Consider the following 21,672-nt stretch of genomic DNA (forward strand, 5'->3'; position numbering starts at 1 on the left):
TATGTTAATCAGAAACATCTGTAGTCCCAAATCCTGTGTAGTGCCTCTTAGTTTTGTTCAGTCCTTAGACCAGAGATCCATGAAAAGAAGTTCTATGCCACTTTGGCCTAGTTGTTGTTTTCAGAGCCTGATGTGACCTTCCATTTGGCTCCTTTGGAATGTAAGTGGCTTCCAAGAGGAGATGACGTCACTGAAGTCATTTGTTGAGAGACCTCATCCGGTTTTACGCAGGAGCTTTAGCCACAGGTTTATGGTTAAGGATGTTTGCATTCATGAGGAAAGCAGCTTCTTCCAGACGTGGGACAATGCCGTTCTATAATTATTAGTTTTATGCTCAAATTTTATATTACCATTAAAGTATAGCTGATGTTAAGTAGGGAACTCCTTCAGTATTAATGTTTGTAACTTTACTTAAGGTTTCCATGCGTCTTTTTAATTTGCCTTGCTTTGTGAGAAATTAAACTGGGCATTTTCCTTTAGGTAGGACGAATTTTGCTGTTCTGCTTTCAGATTTGTGTTAGGTTTTAATTTGCTGCAACCTTGTTTAGACCATTCAGAATAGAAAGTTGTCCATGGTTTGGGGTTTGAATTATTACCATGTTATTTAAAAAAGCAAAAAATAAAATGTTAAGTTGAAAAAAAAAACAGATACATTGAAATATTTTTCAGTATGATGCTTATTTGCTCTTTAAGTCCATTGCATGATAGGACTAGTATCCTTGAGTGTAATGATGAAACTTCTCTTGAAACTCATTTCTATCTGTATTTGCAGTGTGGTAGGCGAGAGAAGTGCCTGCTGTCAGGAGGCTGCAGCAGGAAATCTGCCACTGGATGAGCTGCCATGGGCTGCGGACAGGTTGTTGGGCCTTTGCCAGTCCAAGAACATAAAAACTATTCCTGTTTGTGCATCTGGTGTTACTTGCTGCAAGGGGTTGGCACTAGATCCAAATATAGTGCTACAATTTTAATTATTTTTTTTTCTTGTGCTTCCTGCCTGTTGTGGAAAAAGAATCTGTGACCACTTTCTTTAACTTCTCCCTTCCTATAGAAATGCAGTGAGCAAAGTGATTTACACTTAAAGGGCAAGCAATTGTTCATTTGGCTATATTGTAATTTTTTTTTTATAGTGAAGAGGATGGTAAAAATGTATGTTCATATCAATTTAAAACCCAAGTTTTTTGCAAACTGCACTGTTAAATTCTGTATTGAATATGTTGTAATCCCCTAAAAGCCTCTTCCTTTCTGGCAAGCTCAAAAACATTGCATCTGTGGTTTCTATCTTAATTCCAGTTGGTTCAGAATGGAGCAATATATGTGTTAGGAATTACAGTTTGTGACTGCAGTTTTGAATTTCTTTTTCTTACAAATGGAGCATCCCATATCTGTGAATGTTGCATAAGAAAAGTTGTTTGCCTTGTTTTGTCCACCCCAAAATGTGTTCTAGAAACCAGGCTGTGTTTCCCTCTCCACCACCTGTTGTATCCCCTTCCTGTCTCTCTGTGTCTGTGTGATTTCATTTGAGTCCCAAAGGCTTAAGGAATGTCCTATTTTGTTTAACATTAGCTTTGTTTACATTAGTTTGACAGGTGATGAATTTCGAATTGCTTCTGCAACCTGAAAATCGTTTTTCTTTTGACATATGACACATCTCTTCACTTTCAGATGCTTTTGGCCTTTTAGGGTTGCACAGCAATATTTAAAATCATTGCATTATCTAATGCTTGCAAGTAACAACAACAAAAAAATTGACATGTAATAAATTTGGATAAATTCTATGTCACCTACCAGTTAAGATGGAGAATAGTCATTATTATTTTTAATAAGATGATTGCTCTTCCTTTAGCTGTTTTTTTGTTGTTTTTTTTTTCTTGCTTAGATGCGACAGCAAGTGAAGTACAATGAAGTACAATCTCACTGAAGCATAAAATGAATTATTTGTTTGCTTGTCGTCCCCCACCTGTTAATTCCTAAAAGATTAAAAAGAATAAAGTTAATTAAAAAAAAATTCAAAAATGGAGGGCCAATTTAGTATGTTTGTCAGATGTGGTGTCTTCTGTGGATATTCAGGCTGCTCTCTATGACACAAGCTTTTAATGTTAGAAAGATTTGTTGAGGATTTTTGTTTATCTTTTTACTGCTGTCATTAATTTAAATAATAGTGTTATACATTGCACCTATTGATGTGTTTGCCAAAACTTCAATTTGTAATTAAACCGTTTTTGCGTAGTCAGCATTGCTCTCATTTGAATAAGTCTTTATATGACTCTTTGGTTTTAGGTGTGATTTTTCTTGAGGCCTCGAGTATATTAAATCCGCAGTTCAAAATCAAGTTCTAGTGCTGATTGAGCAAGTCCACACAGCTGAAACTTAAATGACTGTGCATGTGAAATCTTTCAAACTGAAATGTATGCTGTAGTTGTGACTGTGACAAGAAGGGAGTCACTTGGAAAGGAGCTAATTAGTTGTTTTTAATGTGCGTAACTACATGCAAAAGTGAATGGATACAGAATTTGTTTTCCAGAGATTTACTTGTCAGTAGATACAATTTTTAATCATTTGTCTTGGAACTGATTTCTGTATCAGGAACTCATACATTTGTAAGTTTTTGTGTGAATAATTGAATGTACAGAAATATTTGCTTTAAATTTTTTATAGCTGTGTTTATACTCAAAGTATCTGATGAGCAAAACAAAACAGCAAGTTGACTGGGGTTCTTTTCCCAGGGAGGGAGAGGAAGGGGATGACAGGACTTTCTTTAACCTCTCTGGAGAAGAATTACTGTCCATGATACTTATGAATGAATTTGGATTTTCCTGTTATGACCCTATGTGTTTGCAGCAGAGGTCAGAATTTTCTCTTGAGTTCTGGGTCATGACTATAGTTCATCAGCCAGGTGCATCAGTAGTTCTCCTATACTGTGTCTGGCAAGTGTTTCTATATAAATAACACTGTCTTCTTCCTGAGATTCAGTTTAAAAGATGCAGGAGTCTTGTATCCACCACTGACAATGCAGAAGTATTAATCAAAGTTTGTGTCATTTAGTCTGTGCTCAACCATATTTGTAACAAGCATCGTTTTTAATCATAAATTTGTTTTCTGAAAAAAAAAAGCAAAACTCCACTGTAAAGAAATCAACCATTGAAGGACACCCAATGTAAATATTTTTAAAGCATCAGCTTTAGTGAAAGGTTTGTATTTTAGTTACACAGCCTCTATAGAATTCTTTTTTCTTTAGCTCTGTGAAATTCATTACTTTTTTTCTTTTTAATTTATCCTACTTAACTAGAAGGGGTTTTGTTGTGGTTTTGCTTATGGTTTATTTTGTGTGTATGCAAACATAGAATGTAGAGGCTATGATCTTCCTTCTTTCCTTCCTATATTTTCCAATAATAATTTCCATAGTTAAAAATCAAATTTAAGTCTCATGTATTTTTTTGAATCATCATTGTGTGAATGAATTATTGATGATGATTGGTAATAAATTATTGATTATTGAAATCCTGCATCAAATACCCCCTGAAGCACAGTGTAAATAAGCAGTGTGGAGCTCACACTGCTTGTGCAGGTCTCTGTACTCCTGCTCTCATTAAAACCTACTTTTGCTCTACAGTAGTCTACTTAAAGTTTTTCAAAGGCAAATTTAAATATCTTCTTACTGTCTGATACAAAGTATTGCCTCAGTTCTATCTAGATAACATTGGTCCTGGTAGTGCTGGAGAAGAGATAAATAAGTTTAGAGATTTTCTTCTTATATTCTATGCTTTATAATTTCTTTCAGTAGTTTACTTTATACAGCTTTATGGAAAAAAAAATATATGTAAGTGTGTAAAGAATGAATGCTTTCTTTTAGCTATGTCTATCTCATGTTTTTTCCACAACGTAGTATTTGGGGCAGTAGACCATACCAGCTCTAGAATTCCCTACCAGAGGTGATCTGTGTGTGTTGGATCATCTGATTCAGTGTCAGAGCAGAAAGCGTGCTCAACTGGAATAAACTAGTTAGGACCATGTCCAAATGGGTTTTGAATACCTCCAAAGATGGAGATTGCACATCTTATCCAGGTGACCTCATGCCAGTGCTTGTCCACCCTCCCAGTGAAGGAGCTGAGGGAGCAGTGTGGAGGAAGGATGAAGGACAGCCTAAGCTGCAGCAGAACCATTTCTACAGCTGCATGGCGAACCATTTCAAAAGTCTGACAAAGCTGACAAAAGAGGCATTTTCAGATAGTTTGTGTTTCCTACTGGCTTCACTGGGAAATCATAATTGGCACTGCAGAAGTTCAAGCAGCTGCTTAGAAGCACATCATTTCATCCTGATGATTGAAGCCTAAGACTCTTTTCTGATGTAAGGCATCATCATATCTTGCTGTTCAGAAGTCTTATTTGCTTCATCTGTGAATGCAAAAGAGACTGACCAAATGGCTAGATGACTATTTTGCTTGAGAGGGCTTCAGAGAGAAGGATTTGCTGTCATAGCAATCTGAGACTTCCTGTGTCCAATTACATAAATAATATGCTCGCAATACGTGAGGTATGAAACTGACACTGTGTATGAGTGACTGGAAAAGCAAGGTGATGTAACTTTTCAAAAGAAATTATGTATGATTTCTTGGCTCTGCATCCAGCAGAGGCAGCCCAGCTTAAATGTGTAGGAGGAGGGGCTGGCAGCTTTGCAGGTGTGCTGCTGGTATATGGAGACACACCAGCACTCAGCCAATATACTCCTTGGGGGGGGGGGGGGGGCGGAAAAATGAATTGGTTGCATCATCCTAGTTGCACAACGTGATGCATCTCCTGACACCCAGTGCCATTCTGCGTTTGTGATTTAAAACTAGCTATATGGTAGTATGTCTAGGGATTACTAACAGGCTCAGTAAGGAAATACTCTTCTGCTTGGCAGAATAAAACATGAATTTAGTGGGGAGCTAAAATAGTCCAACAGCCCAGAACTTGCTGATGGAGTAGTTTTTTACTGATGGGTTTGGTGTTATGTGTAGTGCGAGATTTCTGTTGACATCAAAAGTTAAGTGGATACAAAACGAAGAGTAAGTTACTTGAATACATTTTTTTTTTTTTTTTGTAGAATACTTAATCCTGAACTGAGCATAGGATACCGAAAGTTTTGTTGGTCTATAGAAGCCCTAAAATTCCCTCTGAATGCAGTTATATGCCCCATTATCTCTTGTAGTAGCTGCTAGGAAATCTCCACTGTTTGGCATAGAAAGGTTACTGCCCAAGAGTGATATGCAGCATTATGCAATGGTTTTAGTCTACCTTATTCTTATGTTTGTAAAGCAAAAAAAATAAAAATGCAATAAAGAAGCATATAACTATTAATAACTGGCTTGCTTTTTTTTGAGGTGATATCTATTTTGTGTTAAGATATTGGTGTGAATTCTAAATGTGTGTAGTCCTATTTTTCTCCTTTTTATGCCAGCTCACTTTCTAATCAAACTCAGATGATTCACGTAAAGTTAAAAATGTCAGATGTTGCTACTTTGGAGTTTGCTTACATTGGTGAATTTAATATACATCCACTGTAATTTTTCTTCCAGTCATAATACTGTCATGCAGTATTTTTGAATAAGATCTGTATCTTGGTTATTATTTTTTAACAACTAATTTTCATTACATATACTAGAAGCCCATGCTCAAGCTTTTTTGAAAAGTTCTTTTAAAGAGGTCTTTTTTTTTTGTTTTGTTTTTCTTACCATCGTGCCCTGTGGTGATCAGTTGTTATTTTGTTGTTTATTTATTTTTTAAAAACTTTTAGGTTTTTTTTGTTTTTTTTTTAACCATGCATTTTGCTCAACTGTTCAATGGACAGCAACATTTTTTACTTATTCTCACAGCTGTTGTAAATCCTTAGTTTCAACACACAAGCTGTTGTGAGAAGTTACCACAGTTCCTTTCCTTGAGGCAAATGACCTACAGCAATAAGAGAGAAAAAAAATTGTCAAAAAGGTACAGAGAGCAATTTTAAAACAGTATATTCAGCAGAGAATCAACATTATCAGGGAAACTATTCATAACTTAATGAAGTGTATCATTCTATATTTTTTACTTACAAAATCTCTGCATAATGACTTTATAGAAGCCTTTACAAATAGGCATAATTTGAATTTTTGTAGAGAAGTCTCTTGGAAGAGAAAGATCCTGAAGACACCTCTGGGAAGTAGTTTTAAAAACTGTGTGCCTATGGAACCATTTTAGAAGTGCACATGAAACATTCATCTTAGGTAAGAGGGAAATGGAAATAGAAATATCTTTTTCATTTGAATCCTGTTAATTTGTGTTCACTGTATCCTATTCCAGAAACCCAGTTCTCAAAGGAATTTTGAAATGTAGGCACAAGATAGGGGAAAAAAAAAAAAAAAAAAAGCAGTCTGTGAATACAGTCTCAGGATAGCAGAGTGGAAGATGAATGTTAAAAGAAATGGCATTAATTGATATGCTTATTTCTTTTTGAAAGTGTTGTATCTATGGTAATGGGAAACGTAGGCTTTACGGTGGCCACTGGGCATGATAATCTTAATTCTGTTTTGTATTGTTTTTCTGTAACATTTTCAAAGCTGCATCAATCTTTGGAGTATATGAACCACTGAATTTCTTTTGAAGAACAAGGAAGTAGCATCATTGTTCCTGAGTTTTGCTCATTCAGTATCACTAACACAAGTCACTGATGTGTTGCATCACCTCTGGTGATACACCTGGAGGTAGAAAGATAATTTGCTATACTCTGGGCTATGGCAAAGTTGTGATACTAAGGGATATGATTTAGTAATGAGACTTGGTCTCAAAGATCTTTTCCAACCTAGATGTTTCTGTGATAGCTTGGCTAACAAGTAAGAGATAAGTTATTGTCCACTTAAAGTGGATTGCCTTAAGGGTTGGAGATAATATAAAAGAGTCCTGGAATCACTTGCTTCATCTTCATGATTTTATATTTTACACATAAAATTTTAATCTACTGCTGCCAATGCTATTCCTTTTTTTTCCTTTGATTCAATGCTAACGTGTGGCACTGCAGTTTATACTGTATAATTTATAGTATGACATTTCCTTAATTAAAGGAAAGAAAGGAAGCATGTCAGCTTATCAGTAGAAGTGTGTTTAAATGAGGGTGTCTGTTGTGGTGTAATTCTGCATATGATGGTGTGGAAATTTTCATGGTTCTAAATGTAAAGTCTGATAATATAAGTCTTGCATAATAGTTGTAAGGAGTTGTTAAAACTGAACTTTAGCAATAACACTTGGTTTAATGAAAGTTTTGCATTTCGTAAAAATATATGGAAATAGAGTATCAGGCAGGATGCCAACATCACTTCATAAAATATAAGACTACCAGTGCAGCTGAATTCACAAAATTAGTTAACAGAAATCTTTTTATGGGGATCCCAATGGAATGTTTTATTACATGGGAGTTATTCTCAGGAGGTTTGACTTCAATGAATACTCAGTTCTGATTCTCCGTGATGATTTTGAAAGGGAAAAATCCTTAGCTCCCACATCATGAAGTTTCAGAGTAGCTGAGGATGGACTCTGGAATGGATCTCTGGAGACAGCCAGTCCAGCACCCTCCTTAAGACTGGGTCAGATAGAGCAGGTTACCCCGTGTGGTTTACAATCAGACTTTGAATATCTACAAGGATAGAGACTCCACAGACTCTTGGCAGCCTGTTACTGAGGTGTTTGGCCTCACTAACGGTGGAAAAAGTTTGATGACATTATCTCTTCTTCTGTCACTTCACGTCACTGAAAAAAACTTGGCTCTGCCTTTACTTCTTAGTCCATCAGGCACTTGTACCCACTGGTAGGCTCTCCTTGAGTTTTCTTTCTAAACAATACTGTCTCTGTCTGCCTCTCCTTATGAGAAGGACATTCCAGTGTCTTCAGAATTATCAGTGTTTCCTCACTCTTGTATTTTCACGTGACACTGGCACTATGAAGCCTTAAGCTGGACACTAGTATCCTCTCCTGGTGTACTTCACCAGAGTGAATGCTGGGCTTTGGGCAGCAGATGACAACTATTTGAACCTGGCAACTCAGCCAATTTTCAGTCTACCACACAGCCTGCTTACCTGTCTGTATTTCACCAGTTCATCGGAGGATGTCACAGGAGATGGTGCTAAAAGCCTTGCTAATTTCAAGATAATCATGTCTCTCAACAAATCAGCTGGCCACATGATTCTCTTTCTTAAATACATCTTGACTACTTCCCATGATAAACTTATCCTTCAGGTATGTAGAAATTATTTCCAAGATTATTTACTGCATTGTCTTCCCAGGAATGGAACTGAGGATGACTACTCTGTAGCTCTCCATGTTCTCTTAATTGCCCTGTGTTAAGACAGGAGAAGCATTTTCTTCTGGTCTTCATGAACCTTACATGGTGCCAAGCCTTTTCCAGGTAGTCTGAGAGTGGTCTTAAATTGACATTAGCTGTCTCCATTGGCACTTATCAGAGCATCTCAACTGGCAGCTCATATGGCTTTGTGTATGTCTAGCTTGTTTAACTCTTCCCTAGCTCTATAAAGTATTAGCAAAACTGGTGTCCCTAATGCGGTAGTTTGGGATAGTTACTGCTATTGTGTTGATGGAATGTGGAGCAGTGTTATTTGCACTGAAAGGAACATGCCAAGCATACTGCCTTGTGTAGGTATCAAAAATTACGTGCAATTATTTTTATTGAGGAGAAAAAGCGAAGATTTGTTTACATGAATTGTAATTCTACCTGTTTGAGAATACTGTCTGAACTGACCACATGTTCTCTGGTTGTACTAGTTCAAAATTTAAGATGGAAAGATCTATGCAAATTGAAGTCAAAAGAAATAATAGTTTTAGCTTTGGTGATCATAAAAGTGTTTTCATTCGGGTACTGTCAAATCATAATGTTCAGACTTTTCTGTTATGTTTAGTTTAAATCTCTACCAAAAATTCATTCTACTAAATGTCATAGTTAAATGTTAATATCCACTACCTTACCTTCCATGAGATACCAAAGAGTCAGCAACTGAGGCTGGATACTGAATAAATATATGTTGGATTCCTGGAAAATGTTCTTCGTTATCTTTGTAGCTGCTAAGTTAATAACGATCCTTATGAAATTAAATAATAATCTTAAAACTCCACTAGCCTGAATTATGCACTTGTACTCATTGATATTTCCTGGAGCTAGATGGGGATGTAACTGCTCCTCAGTCAGCATAAAGATATGCACAAATGGAGCTTTTGGATTTGCTTAACAGTGGAATCTGTTCAGTTTAATAGCAGTTATGTCTGATGTTTCAAGAAACTTGATGCACGAGGTAAACAAAGAAAAGTATTCAGGATTTCCATGAAGTATCATGAATCTTAGTTCTCCAGATGCTGTCTGCTGGAATATTGGCTGTGTCCAAATAGTGTGCCTGTTTGAGCAGGCTACTTTAGAGGATATAAAGGCAGAACTTACATGTCTAAGTGTGACTTTCCCTTTCTCAAATGATAGTTATGCTATACTTAAATGATTGTAATTGGTTAAAATACAGTTCACTAACTGAAATTTGGCTGAGCTCAGCTTGAAACTAAATGTGCAGTTGGTGGTTTAAAAAAGTGACAAAAGCTGCTAAAATATTCAACACTAAGAATATCTTTGGCTACTTAAATACTTCAGGAACTGTGGCTGAATAGGGTAGTCACAGTCATCGTAATGCACTACAACCTTCTCTTCTTTCCCATTATGCTGTTTATATCCTGCTTGAATGAAAATATATTTTCGTTTCCTGAAAGCTTCCTCTTTGCAGCTTAAAACTTTCAGCAGATGGGAATATTAGAGGAATATTATTACCTCTGCTTCTGCATTGAGCTGAGAGTGCAATGGGACTGTGAAAAGATTCAGAGAAATTGCAAAAGCTTCCTTGCTCTACTCTTGAGCAGCCCACGCTATTAGGAACTATCTTGGTAGTGTCAGAGATGTCATTAGCTGGTAGTGGGAGATCCATTAAACTATGCTAATTATTTCAGCAAGTTCTATTCTGAGCTATGTAAATATTAGAGATAAAGGAAGCAGTACATCTTCCAGGAAGGCTTTTGAATACAACTCTGCTTCTGCACATTCGCATTTCAAGGCTGACTGCAAAAGTCTGCAGTAAAACTATGAATTACCCACTGCTTAGCTGTAAGGATATGACCCCTTTTCCTCTTCCTTAAGTCTTTCAAACTCTTTCAAACAGTTCTTATAATTCCCTTATCTCACTGGAAAGAAAAATGATGGGTTCAGCCTTTCTCACATTGTTTTGCGGCTATAAAAGGACTGTAATAGAAATTTATCTAGTCTGCCCTGAAGCTTAAGGATTTTTAGCTTTAATTGTGATTTCAGTGGTCCTTTGCTTTTGAATTCAGAGCAAAAATTGATGTGACTGAAAGAAAATTTAGTCTTGATAAAGATTTTGTATATTTTGTGTACTTGTGGTTGACATCTCTTAAAATAGCATGCTGTGAATGTATAGGTCAAATATAGACTGTTTTTTTTCTTTTTTTTTCTTTACTTTCTACAGACTCACCCCATTTCAGACAGAACCTCAAAATCTCAACATCTGCCAGTTTGACTTTGCACCATCAAGAAGCTATCGTTCTATCAACAGCAATGAGCTCCACAACACAACCAGGTCAGTTTTTTTCCTTTTTTTATACCTCACTCCTTCAGAACACTGTCCCGTGTTAGGATATACAGAACTTTGTGTTGATGAAATGGATTTGGCAAGTGACTTATCACAGAATCTTAGGGGTTGGAAAGGACCTCCAGAGATCATCGGGTCCAACTCCCCTGCTAAAGCAGGTTCCCTATACCATGTTGCATAGGTAGGCATCCAGGCGGGTACTGAACATCTCCAGAGAAGGAGACTCTACGGCCCACCTGAGCAGCCTGCTCCAGTGCTTCATCACACTCACCATAAAGAAGTTGCTCACGTTCATGCAGAACTTCCTATGCTCCAGTTTCTGGCTGTTTCCCCTTGTCCTGTCTCCACACACTGCTGAAAAGAGTCTGGCCTTGTCACTTCACCCCCCACACCTCAAATATGTATAGACCTGGATCAGATCCCCTCTCAGTCTTTTTTTCTCAAGGCTGAACAGACTCAGTTCACTTAGTCTCTACTCATAGGGGAGATGCTCAAGGCCCTTCACCATCTTTGTGGCGCTCTGCTGGACTCTTTCCAAAAGATCCCTGTCTTTTTTGTACTGGGGAGCTCTGAACTGGACCCAGTACTCCAGATGAGGCCTTACCAGGGCAGAGTAGAAGGGGAGAATCACTTCTCTTGACCTACTGGCCACATTCCTTTTAATACACCCCAGAAAGCCATTGGCCGTTTTGGCCATGAGGGCACACTGCTGGATCATGGCCAATCTGTTGCTCACCAGGACACCCAGGTCCCTCTCTGCAGAGCTCGCCCAACCTGTACTGTTGATATGGCAGCTACAATTCACAAGATGTGACTATATAATGAAATAAGATAAAGGCTATGCAGGTGAAAAAGGCTATTTTTGGAAGAGTATCTTATCAGCTGAATTTTAAGTCAGTGCTTTCTAAATATTTTTGTAAAGCTTATGAAGAAATTGAATAATCATATCTGGACGTGAATAAGCATTTAAAAATGTTTTAATTTTTCATATTTTTGTTTAGTGATTACATTATTATTTGCACAACTGCTTTCTTTAAAGAAAGAATTCAGAGGGAATTCTGTTGTATTTGCCCACACTGGGTATTCATTGCAGAGCTTCCTCCTTTCTGGCTGTCTAACAAGTTTCTGAATGTGCTTCATATCATGCCTGGAAAATGAGCTACTGCAGGTGAATCTGCAGTAGGTAGTGAACTGCTAGTACCTATAGCAAGTATTCAAACTTCCAAAGAAAGAAGAATGCTGCATATGGAACATGCATTGACTTGAGCCCTTTTGAGGATCGAGAGTTGCCAGTTCAAATCTGTGCAATGTTGCATATGGTTCACACTTCATTCACCCACACTCCATGTATCTATTTCTAGTACTGTTGGTAAAATAACCCTTTACAGGTGGCTTATTTTATAACTGCTTTGCTTTTGTACAAACAGCTTATAAAAGCATCAGGGAAAATACTGTAACAGTAAGCTCTGTTTTTGTGCTAGGTGCCCTATCTCATAGAAATATAATTCATTGAGGTTTTTTGGAGAGTTGTTGTCTGTAGAGTTGAAACGTGGCAGTAATTGCTCTTACACTGAATAAAACAGCTGGGTTTCATACTTTTTTTGTTATAGTGTGATTCAGTACATGCAGTGAATTATCCATACAAGTGATCATGAGGTATGCAGTATAGAGGCATTTCTTTATTTCATCTGTATTCTAGTGACTAGTAGGAAATTATCTTATACTTTCCTAAATGTATAGTTCAAGTTCCAAGATACTCCATTCAATTTGATCTCTTTCTAATGTATCTTTTCTTGCAGTAGATGGTATACACAAACCCATAGCCAAAATGAAGCTGATTTTCATAAAAAAAAAAAAAAAAAAAAGTAAATTTTCCAGTAATATCATTGCTATGAAAACATTTATAAATGTTGCATTCACGTCTGCTGTCTTTCTAAATCCAATAAAGAAGAAGCATTCAATATAACAAGGTTACTTGTAAAGGCATCTAAGCACTTTAGAAACATTTCAGTAGAAATTGGATGCCTAAATGTCTTTAAATCTAGTCCTTAGAGTCTACTCTTCCCAGACTTTCACTATCCTCAGTTACCCAACATCTCAACTGAATTCCACCAGCAGTTTTGATATTGCTTCAGTGTGTATCATATTCAGCCCTCCTTGTTTTAATTAGTTCAGTGTGAAAACAAGTTAAGTATCTTTGACACACAAAAGCATCTGTGGAAAATTAAGCCACTGATTGCCCTAAAGGGGGTAGACAAAGAAAAGTGTGCTGATCTTAAAGCAGGCACCACAAGATAGGAGTTTCCTAAATTCACAGATTTCTTAATGAATCTATCACTTCTGTTTCATCAACCACATTTAGAGCATTCTTCTGGAAAGTAGAAGTATTTTTAAATAACTTCAGAACTAGTAATCATTGGTTTATCTCTCCTGCTCTTGGAAAGTGGTTGGTTAGGAAACAGCTGAAACACTGAGCTTCAGCATGAAGAACACAGTGAGTTGCCTACTTTGAATGAAAAATTGTTATGTGTTTTGTTCGCTCTTATGAGAACTTCAGATTTTTAAAAGAACTGGTCAGGAAGTTTGTACAGTGTATAACTGAAGTGATTTTGCATTGCTTTTAACTTTTGCTACAGATGGACTCTTCATGCTTTCTTATTTGCAGATGTATGTGAAACATGCATATACTGTATACATCTTTTCTAGTTCTCATTTTTCTAAGTTGATATTCTCTCCTTTTCTGAGAGTTATTAGCTATGCAGCACATCTCTCAGCTTTTGTGCAGGTTTTAAGAAGTAGAATGGTTTATATGCATTATATATGTGTATCCTGATCACTGAATTTACTTTCTGATTCAGGAAGGAAGCAGGCTCACTGTCTGCTGCCTATGGCACTACACTGATGTCCTCACATATGAACAATTCAGTACATTGTACAGAGCCAGGATTTCATTTAAAATACTTATCACTGTGTTATCTCTATGGAGAAGTTCTAGCACCTTTGGGAAATCACATTAGAGGTTGACAGACAGCAGGAAGAATGAAATCTCAGCTCTGCTAAAGTGAATGAGACTATCAAATTCAGCATATCTGTATCTAGTAGCTTAATTTCAACTTATAAAAAGTATTAGAGAGATTTAATGAAAAGTCAAGTAGTCAGAAAGTGCCATTATTAAGTTTGCCTGGAGAACTTTAATTAGTCTTCCCAAAATGTATGCAGTATCGTATGGGAAGATGAGCAAATGAATAAATAGGATTTTTAAAATAAAATAAAGTTTGTATGGCCATTCTGATACTCAAGTCTTTGCATTATAAGAGAACTGTTTTACTGAGTCATGCTTGAGTTCTACTCATCTAATGGGAAAATTCATGGTTTCATTGCTTGCCTATAAGCCTCTTAATAGTTCAAATTGCAGCCCTCTCCTTTTGAAGCTGTGAGAGAACTTGAATTTAGTTATTTATTAGTTTTAACAATGAGGCTAACATTTCTCCCATTGCCAGTGTTTACCTGTGGAAACACAGTTATGAAACTCAAGGGCAGTATCACCAACAGAATCCAGTTTTTCTTTTCCTTAGCCCCTGTCTCTTGCATGATATGGATTTTGGGAGATACTCATCTTCTGTTGTTGCAGGAGTCAGTGGTATTGCTTCATGTCTTAATGCTGCTTTCTAGTATCTGTAGACTGGTACACCGATATTGAAGCACGTTTACAAGATGACTTGCTTCTCTCTCTCTCTCCCCACCTATTTTTTGACTTTGAAGGGCTTTTAGAGTGAATAGTGGTCTTTATTAAAAGCTTGAAATGAGGCAGGATTTATCTGGACACTGTTCTTGTTTCCTGCTAAGGGGTAAATGCTGTGTAACAAGCAGGATGAGCTTGTTTCAGTATCTCTTCTCTCCTAGTCAAGATATTCCAAGATGTGATTTTTGCTGTGTTTTGTCACCTTTTCATAGTCACTTCTCCTTCAAGCGCAGCCACTGTGATAAAGTGAAAGAGATTATACTGATAGCGATGTCCTCCCATTTGTGTGAGTAGTTAACACTTGATTGTTAGCTTTTAAGAAGATTAAAAATTACTGAATTTTCTTATTACATCTACTCATTTTACTTCTAAGATTCTGCAGTAGTGGATGAAATACCCCCAGTACCCCAAAAGAAATATTAATTGGATTGGCAGTGGTTTAAATGATAAAAGCCTGCTGGAGATGTGTTGAATAGCATTAAAGTAGGGTTTTTTATGCTCTTTCTCTTTTTTGCCTCTGAAAATCTCAGGCTTCTTCAGGCAATAGGTTGCCTTATTCAGCTGCAGCCAGTAGTTAGAGCAGTTTAACGTAATTTCTTGGTGGGAAGCTGTAAACATTCCCATTTAGTATAGATTATATTCAAAAGCACATTTTCTTCTGTGCAATACTGAGATGCTACTTTATATAAAAATCAGTCTGTGTACCTTCTGTATCAGTTGAATTGCCCATAAGGTTTTTGTAACATCAGCATTTTATGTCATGGCTGTAGATTAAAGCAGAATGGTATTTCTGCTTTTTATTTTACAGTTTATCTGGCCCACATTTAAAAAGCTTATGTATGAAGCTTATGTATGTACATTCATATGTTCTTATCTTCTGTGTGAGCAGCGTACCTTAAAAAAGCAAACAAACAAAAAGAAAACGAACTAAAAACAAGTTGCAAACTAGTAAAGCAGTGCAACTCTGTAACTGAGTTTAACCATTTCAAGGATAGTTTGTTATGTCAATAAAAAAGCTTGAAATGCTATAGGAGGCTTAAAGTATTGTGTATCGTGCTATACTTCTCTGTATTTTCCAGTGGGATCTGTAAATCCTTGAGGCATTTCTACTAGTAGAAGCTCTCTGCTGTGGTGTAAAAGTAGAGGAAGTATTTGGAATTGCTTTTCCTTGATAGTTATAATGTCAGAAAGGCCAATGAAAGACCTGATGTGGAACTAGAAAGAATTATGCATGTTTTATTGAAATACTATCTGAGGAATTCCTTTTTATAGGATTTGTTTGCAGCACCAGTGCACATAAGTATTTCCTTAGGTTGTATGATGGTGCAATGAATAGGTCTCCTGTGTAGCAACACTGACTTGCAATAGCGCTGCAACCTGTTAAATTGATCTCAACTCTCTGAACCTTGAGGGACCAGACTCTTTCTAATCTGTAGGGCTAGGAAGTAAATGCTGAATCCCAACAGGGAAGATGCTGATGTTTAGTTGTTTGCTTTGATTGTTATAAATTGTAAGATCATTAAGGAAATGTTTACATCCTGTTGCTATTGCATGTTCTCTACTGGTTTGTATGTATAAAAAGCTTTAGATAGAAAATAATATGTTATTTGCTCTTAAACGGGATAGCTAAACTGCTGCTTTAAGTGAGACTTGTTTTTCTATAATACTATATAATGCCCAAGTGGTGAATTATTACTCATGGATCTATTTTGGAGTCATTTGTCTCTGACTGCCTAATGTTCTGAAATGCATCTCCCATTAACATGGCTGTGTGTTTAGGGATTTTTTTCCTGTTACGTAAATACCAGCTCAGTTCTGAAGGATTCTAACCCTAGCTTTTTTTCTGAACAGATCATTTAAAGTTAATTCAATACAGTATTTCTTACCCAGATTATTTAAAAGAAAACCAAGAACTATTAGGAATGGTGGTACATAAATTTATAAATTAATATATTTCTGTAAATATAAAGATCATGGGGACATGATAACACTGGATTTTTGTCTTGTACCCAGAGAAAAATTCAGGGTGATCCTGTTCTGCCTCCTGTCACCCTGATGATTTGGATTTTGTTCTGTGCTTGTCACTGTGAAATTAAAAATAACACTGGAATATTGAAATTAAACCACTTGTATTAAAAACAAATCCAGAAACTCTTCAGTAGTTCAGGGAATTACTTCAGGTAGAATACTCTCTGTTGAAGAAGATGGCAAGTGATATTGTTAGAGCATATTAATAGATGATACAGAAAAAAATACTTGGAAATCCAAACTGTAGAGCAGTTTTCTAGCTATTGCAAACTATTGCTTAATAGAATGTATTATATTATGGAAAGCTGTTCATCTATTGGGACGAGAGATGCTGTTGCATCACTTTTTTTTCTGTCTTAATTTTGATTTTCTTTAATAAGTTTTTCCCCTTTGGGAATAGATTTCTCCGTTTTTGTTTGTTTGTTCGTTTGTTTTTTTTTGTTGTTGTTTTGGTTTTTTTATTCTGCTTTTCTCTGCTTTTTATAAATCTTTTTCCTCATAGTCCCGAAGACTAAAGAAAATGCTTCAAAATCACCACTGCTGATTTAATATTAAAAGCCAGTGAAAGGTTACAGTAGTGTACATAGACAGTAACTGTTTATGAGCCAGGAGACAATACAAGAATATTTTAATTGTATAAACAAAATTTTAAATGTTCTAAAATAGACTTCAAAATGTTATAAAATCTAGGAACATATTTTGTTTTCCTAGAATGGCCTGGGTTGGAAAGGACCACAATGATCATCTAGTTTCAACCCCCCTGCTATGTGCAGGGTCACCAACCACATCCAGACTGGCCTTGAATGCCTCCAGGGATTTGGTATCCACAACCTCCTCGGGCAACCTGTTCCAGTGCGTCACTACCCTCTGTGTGGAAAAACTTTGTCCTAATATCTCACCTAAACCTCCCCTTGTCTCAGTTTAAGACCATTCCCCCTTGCCCTATCACTATCCAGCCTTGTAAACAGCCATTCCCCTGCCTGTTTATATGTTCCCTTCAAGTACTGCAAGGCCACAATTAGGTTTCCCTGGAGCCTTCTCTACTCCAAGCAAATAGTGTTTTAAGTACACATAGATATGCATAAAGGTAAACATATATTTTTATTTTGAGTGACATCAGGAAAGAAGATTCTATAGAGAATGTAATGTGGGATTGGAACTCGTGTCAGCTAACATGATTCTGATGAAATAAAAGCTACAGCTTTTCAAAGAAACGGTTAATATTTTTGGTGGTAGAAAGCTTGCTTGATATAAGATAATTGTTGAGGAATATAATTAGGCTTCTGTGGTATGTGACAATCTGTTGAATATCACACTATCCAAAATCATTACAGCATTAAATGAAATAAAAACTATCTAACAGATCTCAGAAAGCATTGTGCATAGGGAAAATTTTCATTCTGAAGGTTCTCCAAGGAGACTTCTGTAGAAATTTATTATTAATTTAACATTACTCACTATTTTTATCAATTATCTAGAGAAAAATATTAATTCTGGTGATGCTAAGATCAGCTATGTTGTAATAAATATGGTTTTTAAGGTCATATGAGTCCTCTTGATAATGTTGCTTCTTTTGAAAAATAAGCATTTTCATCAAATAAAAGAAACAAGGAATGTTGCACTGTAAGAGGAAAATTGTAGAATATTCATTGTAAGGAGTCTGTAAATATCTTGTGAGACTGTTGCCAGCCCTGTGACCTGGGAGCTGAATGCTAAGTAATGCTTTTTCTATGGTGGCCAAATCTGGTATTGGGGATAGAGAGAAGCTTTGTACTGAACTGCAAATAATATGTCTTAGTTTCCTTTTCAGTGGAAAGAAGAGCTGGTCAGGGTCAAGCTAAACTTTTCCTTGATTCTCCCTCTAGACTATGTGAACAAAGCTATTCTTAGAGTGCTGGCTCTAATTCTGATAGCAACGCTTCCAAAAGGACTTTGAAAAAGATTTTTCAAAAATAATGCACAGTCTGGAAAACATAAAGAATCATCAGGAATTCAGTCTGCCTTCTTTTCAGTAGGTTGAGAGACTATGTGATGTAATATATATATATATATATATATGTTTGTGTGTGTGTGTGTGTATAATATATATATATATGTATAATATATATGTATATATGTACTACTGATGTGCCAAAGATTTTAGATACATAAGAATTTTAATCTTACAGAGGAACTTTAATGATATCTGTTGGCTGGAAGATGAAAGTAGACAAATTCAGGTTAGCAGTTGGGCTTCTTTTTTTCAGTCTTGCTCATTAACCATTGGAACATGCATGATAATGATAAGGATCTAGGTCTTTATGTGACAAATCTTTACAGTCTATTAATCCTCAGAGCTGCCTAGAAATTGCTTTAGTTGTCACAGAATATATGAAAAAATATTCATGTGCTCTTACTGAAGTCTGCCATCACTCTAAGTAAATCTGAAAAATTAGGAAATATATCTTTGCTTCTGCTTTAATGCTGGTAACCCTAAGCTGTTTTGTGGTAGCAGGCAACTTGCACAATGAGAGCATCTTGCTTTGCTTTCTTGAAGCTTGGCTGCACTTGATGTAACCTCTTCAACCTAAACTGTGAAGCTTTCCCTAAGTACATATGTTTGCTTTGAGAAAAGGATGGAAGTAGTGTCAGGATCTGAAACAAGTCAACTAAAGGAGATGACTATGCCATATTTAATTCCAGCAAGTGTTTAAGTTCCATATTGTGATGTTGGGATCTGATTCCTATACTGCACCTTGCTCCTGTTGTGGCTGAGGGGCTGCAGCTCTGACAGATAGACAGGTGGATTTGGACTTATGGCCACTTCAAGGCTGGAAGCAAAGCAAGGCCATCATGGGAGCCTGCTCCTCTGTCTATGGGATGCTAAATCTGACACATACAGGAGGCTCAGAAAATGCTATCAGGGCTGTAAGATTTAGGGAATTGTTTTTACAGTATCTAGATTAACAACAACAAAATCTTTTTTTTTTTTTTTTTTTTTTAATGTCACTCTTAGCTTGGAAAGCCCTTTAAACTCTTTTATTTGAGAGCACAAGTAGTGTAGGAGGTGCTCATGGTTCCCTGCACAACTGCAAACTTATTTTGCTGCTGAGTGATTTCACTCATCAGGTTGCTGATTCACTTCTGTGAGTACTAAATGGTTCAGTGTCAGGAGTCACTGCTGTGTGTCTGTCAGTGTGTGGGGAGGGAGGTGGGGAAATGACAACATGGGAGTGCATGAGAGCTACCAGCAGTGGGAGAATGAATGGGGGAACTTTGCAAGTCAGGAAGCCGCCAAGCGGAGATTACATTTTGAGAAAGGCCTTGTTCAGTGGTAGACTAGAATAAGCAACCCTGGTTCTCCCTCTTCTCATTCACTGTTCAGCCATTCCAGGTGTATTTATTTGTGTGGCTACTGGGTGAACCAGATTTGGGAACTGATCCAGACTCATCTGTTCCCAAGGAAAAAAAAAAAAAAAGAAGTATTGTTTTTAGCTTGGATTGGTTTCTCATTGTGGTTTACTACATAGCCACACAAACAATGGTATTGGCAAGCAGAGAAAGAAAGAGACAAGATGAAATTGTTTACTACCTTTAAAAAAATTGCTCACAAGTAATCTTTGGGTAGGTGCATATTCAGTCTCCAGAACGACAAGATTACTTAGGTCTAGGTAAAGATGGAGGGATACAAAAAAACTTCTTAACACATCTTCTATTTATTGGTCATTTCTGGTCTTTATATATTAAAAGAAGTTAGTTCTGACTTGAGTTTGGAGATCCACTGGGCCTTCTCATCCTTTAGCTCAAATGACCGATAAGTTCACACTGTCAGTCAAATAGCACTTTAAAGTTCAGTATCCAGAATCTTTTACTATTTATTAGGATTTATGCAGCACAAGGCAGTTAAAACTATGTGAAACTTGTTTTGTTGAAATGAAATGCCCCATTCCTGGAGATGTTCAAGGCCAGGTTGGATGCGGTTCTGGGCAACCTGATCTAGTGGGAGGCAGACCTGTCCATAGCAGAAGGGCTGGAACTGGATGGGCTTTAAGTTCCATTATAACCTGATGATTCTGTGAGAGATCACACAGTAGTTTATAATATTAACTTTTTAGTGATGTGTTTCTAAAACATAAAATTATGTATTATACAGAAATATAAATTTGAAGCCTTCAAACTTCCTTTTAATTTTTTCACTTGTTAAATTAGCAGCTTAGATACTGATGATATTGAACACCTTAAAAAAGGTGTGTTTACCAACTTTTAATTTTTTTCTACCCACGCACCACATCCTAATTTTGTCTTTAGCAGCCCAGATGTGTTTCTGCAGAATAAGTGTTTCTGTAGTGATAATTAAAACACTTATAACAGGTAATTTTCAGATTGGGGAACTCATAAAAATGCACGGCTGTTTTGTAGCACCTTAATTTTGAAGCTGGTGATGATTTCAAATTTTCATTAGAAACTCTGAAATGTTATAGTTGGTGGAATAATCTAGAAATTAAGTACTGCTATGCAGCATATCTAAAGGGACCAAACTTAAGACAGTATTTTGTGCTGTGTGAGTTGTGAGCTGGATCCAGGCTCTACTGAATGAACGGAATTTGTGGTTCAGACTTATCTCAAGACATATTTTAAAAGCCCTTGATCTTCCCTGGGGATGCTGGGCAAACATCTGTCTTAAAAACTGACAGTAGTATGGACTCCAGGATCCCTCTTGATGACCTGACTGTATGCATGATTATACCTGGAAACATAAGCTTCTTCTTCTTCATACATTGCACTTCAGGCACACAAGTTTTGTAAACTCTAAGATTTATTTTTTTTTTTCAAAGCTTACTGTGGTCTGAAATAGATCAATAAAATCAATATCTTATTTCAGACTGTTGCTCATGTTGGAGAGGGAAAGGACTTTGAAGTCATGTAATCCATAGATAATGCCTATTCTCTGTGTGTGCAAAGCTGTGACAAAAGCTGACAGAAATGTTTTAGCTGGGCAGCTGCCAGGAGTCCTAGGGCAAAACCAAACTCTGAAGAGTTTGTAGTGTCTGGGGCTGTGATGTGGTGTGCTGGAGGTAGTGGCTTTGGGAGCTTTGGCAGAACGGAAGGCAACCTGAGATTATTTGGCAAAGCTCCTTTTAATCAATATGTGATGTTAGGAGTTTTTGGCTCAACTTACGGTTTCTATGAAAACAGATCACCAAGTCATATTAGTAATTCTCAATTCCAAACCAGTGTCCTTTGTCACAAATTGTTTTTAGCTAC

General features: G+C 36.7%; 1 protein-coding gene across 2 annotated transcripts in view; it reads left to right on the forward strand.

The window, feature by feature from the left end:
- The window catches only part of HDAC9 (histone deacetylase 9), a 440,456-nt gene that overhangs the window by 24,347 nt on the left and 394,437 nt on the right, over positions 1-21,672 (forward strand). For both annotated transcript variants that reach the window (XM_015853723.2, XM_015853724.2), the window contains exon 2: positions 10,536-10,646. In XM_015853723.2, coding sequence (XP_015709209.1) covers positions 10,625-10,646 — 22 coding nt within the window. In that variant the 5' untranslated portion in view covers positions 10,536-10,624. The remainder of the gene's footprint in view (positions 1-10,535; positions 10,647-21,672) is intronic.

Source organism: Coturnix japonica, chromosome 2, assembly GCF_001577835.2.
Source record: "Coturnix japonica isolate 7356 chromosome 2, Coturnix japonica 2.1, whole genome shotgun sequence".
Taxonomy (NCBI): domain Eukaryota; kingdom Metazoa; phylum Chordata; class Aves; order Galliformes; family Phasianidae; genus Coturnix; species Coturnix japonica.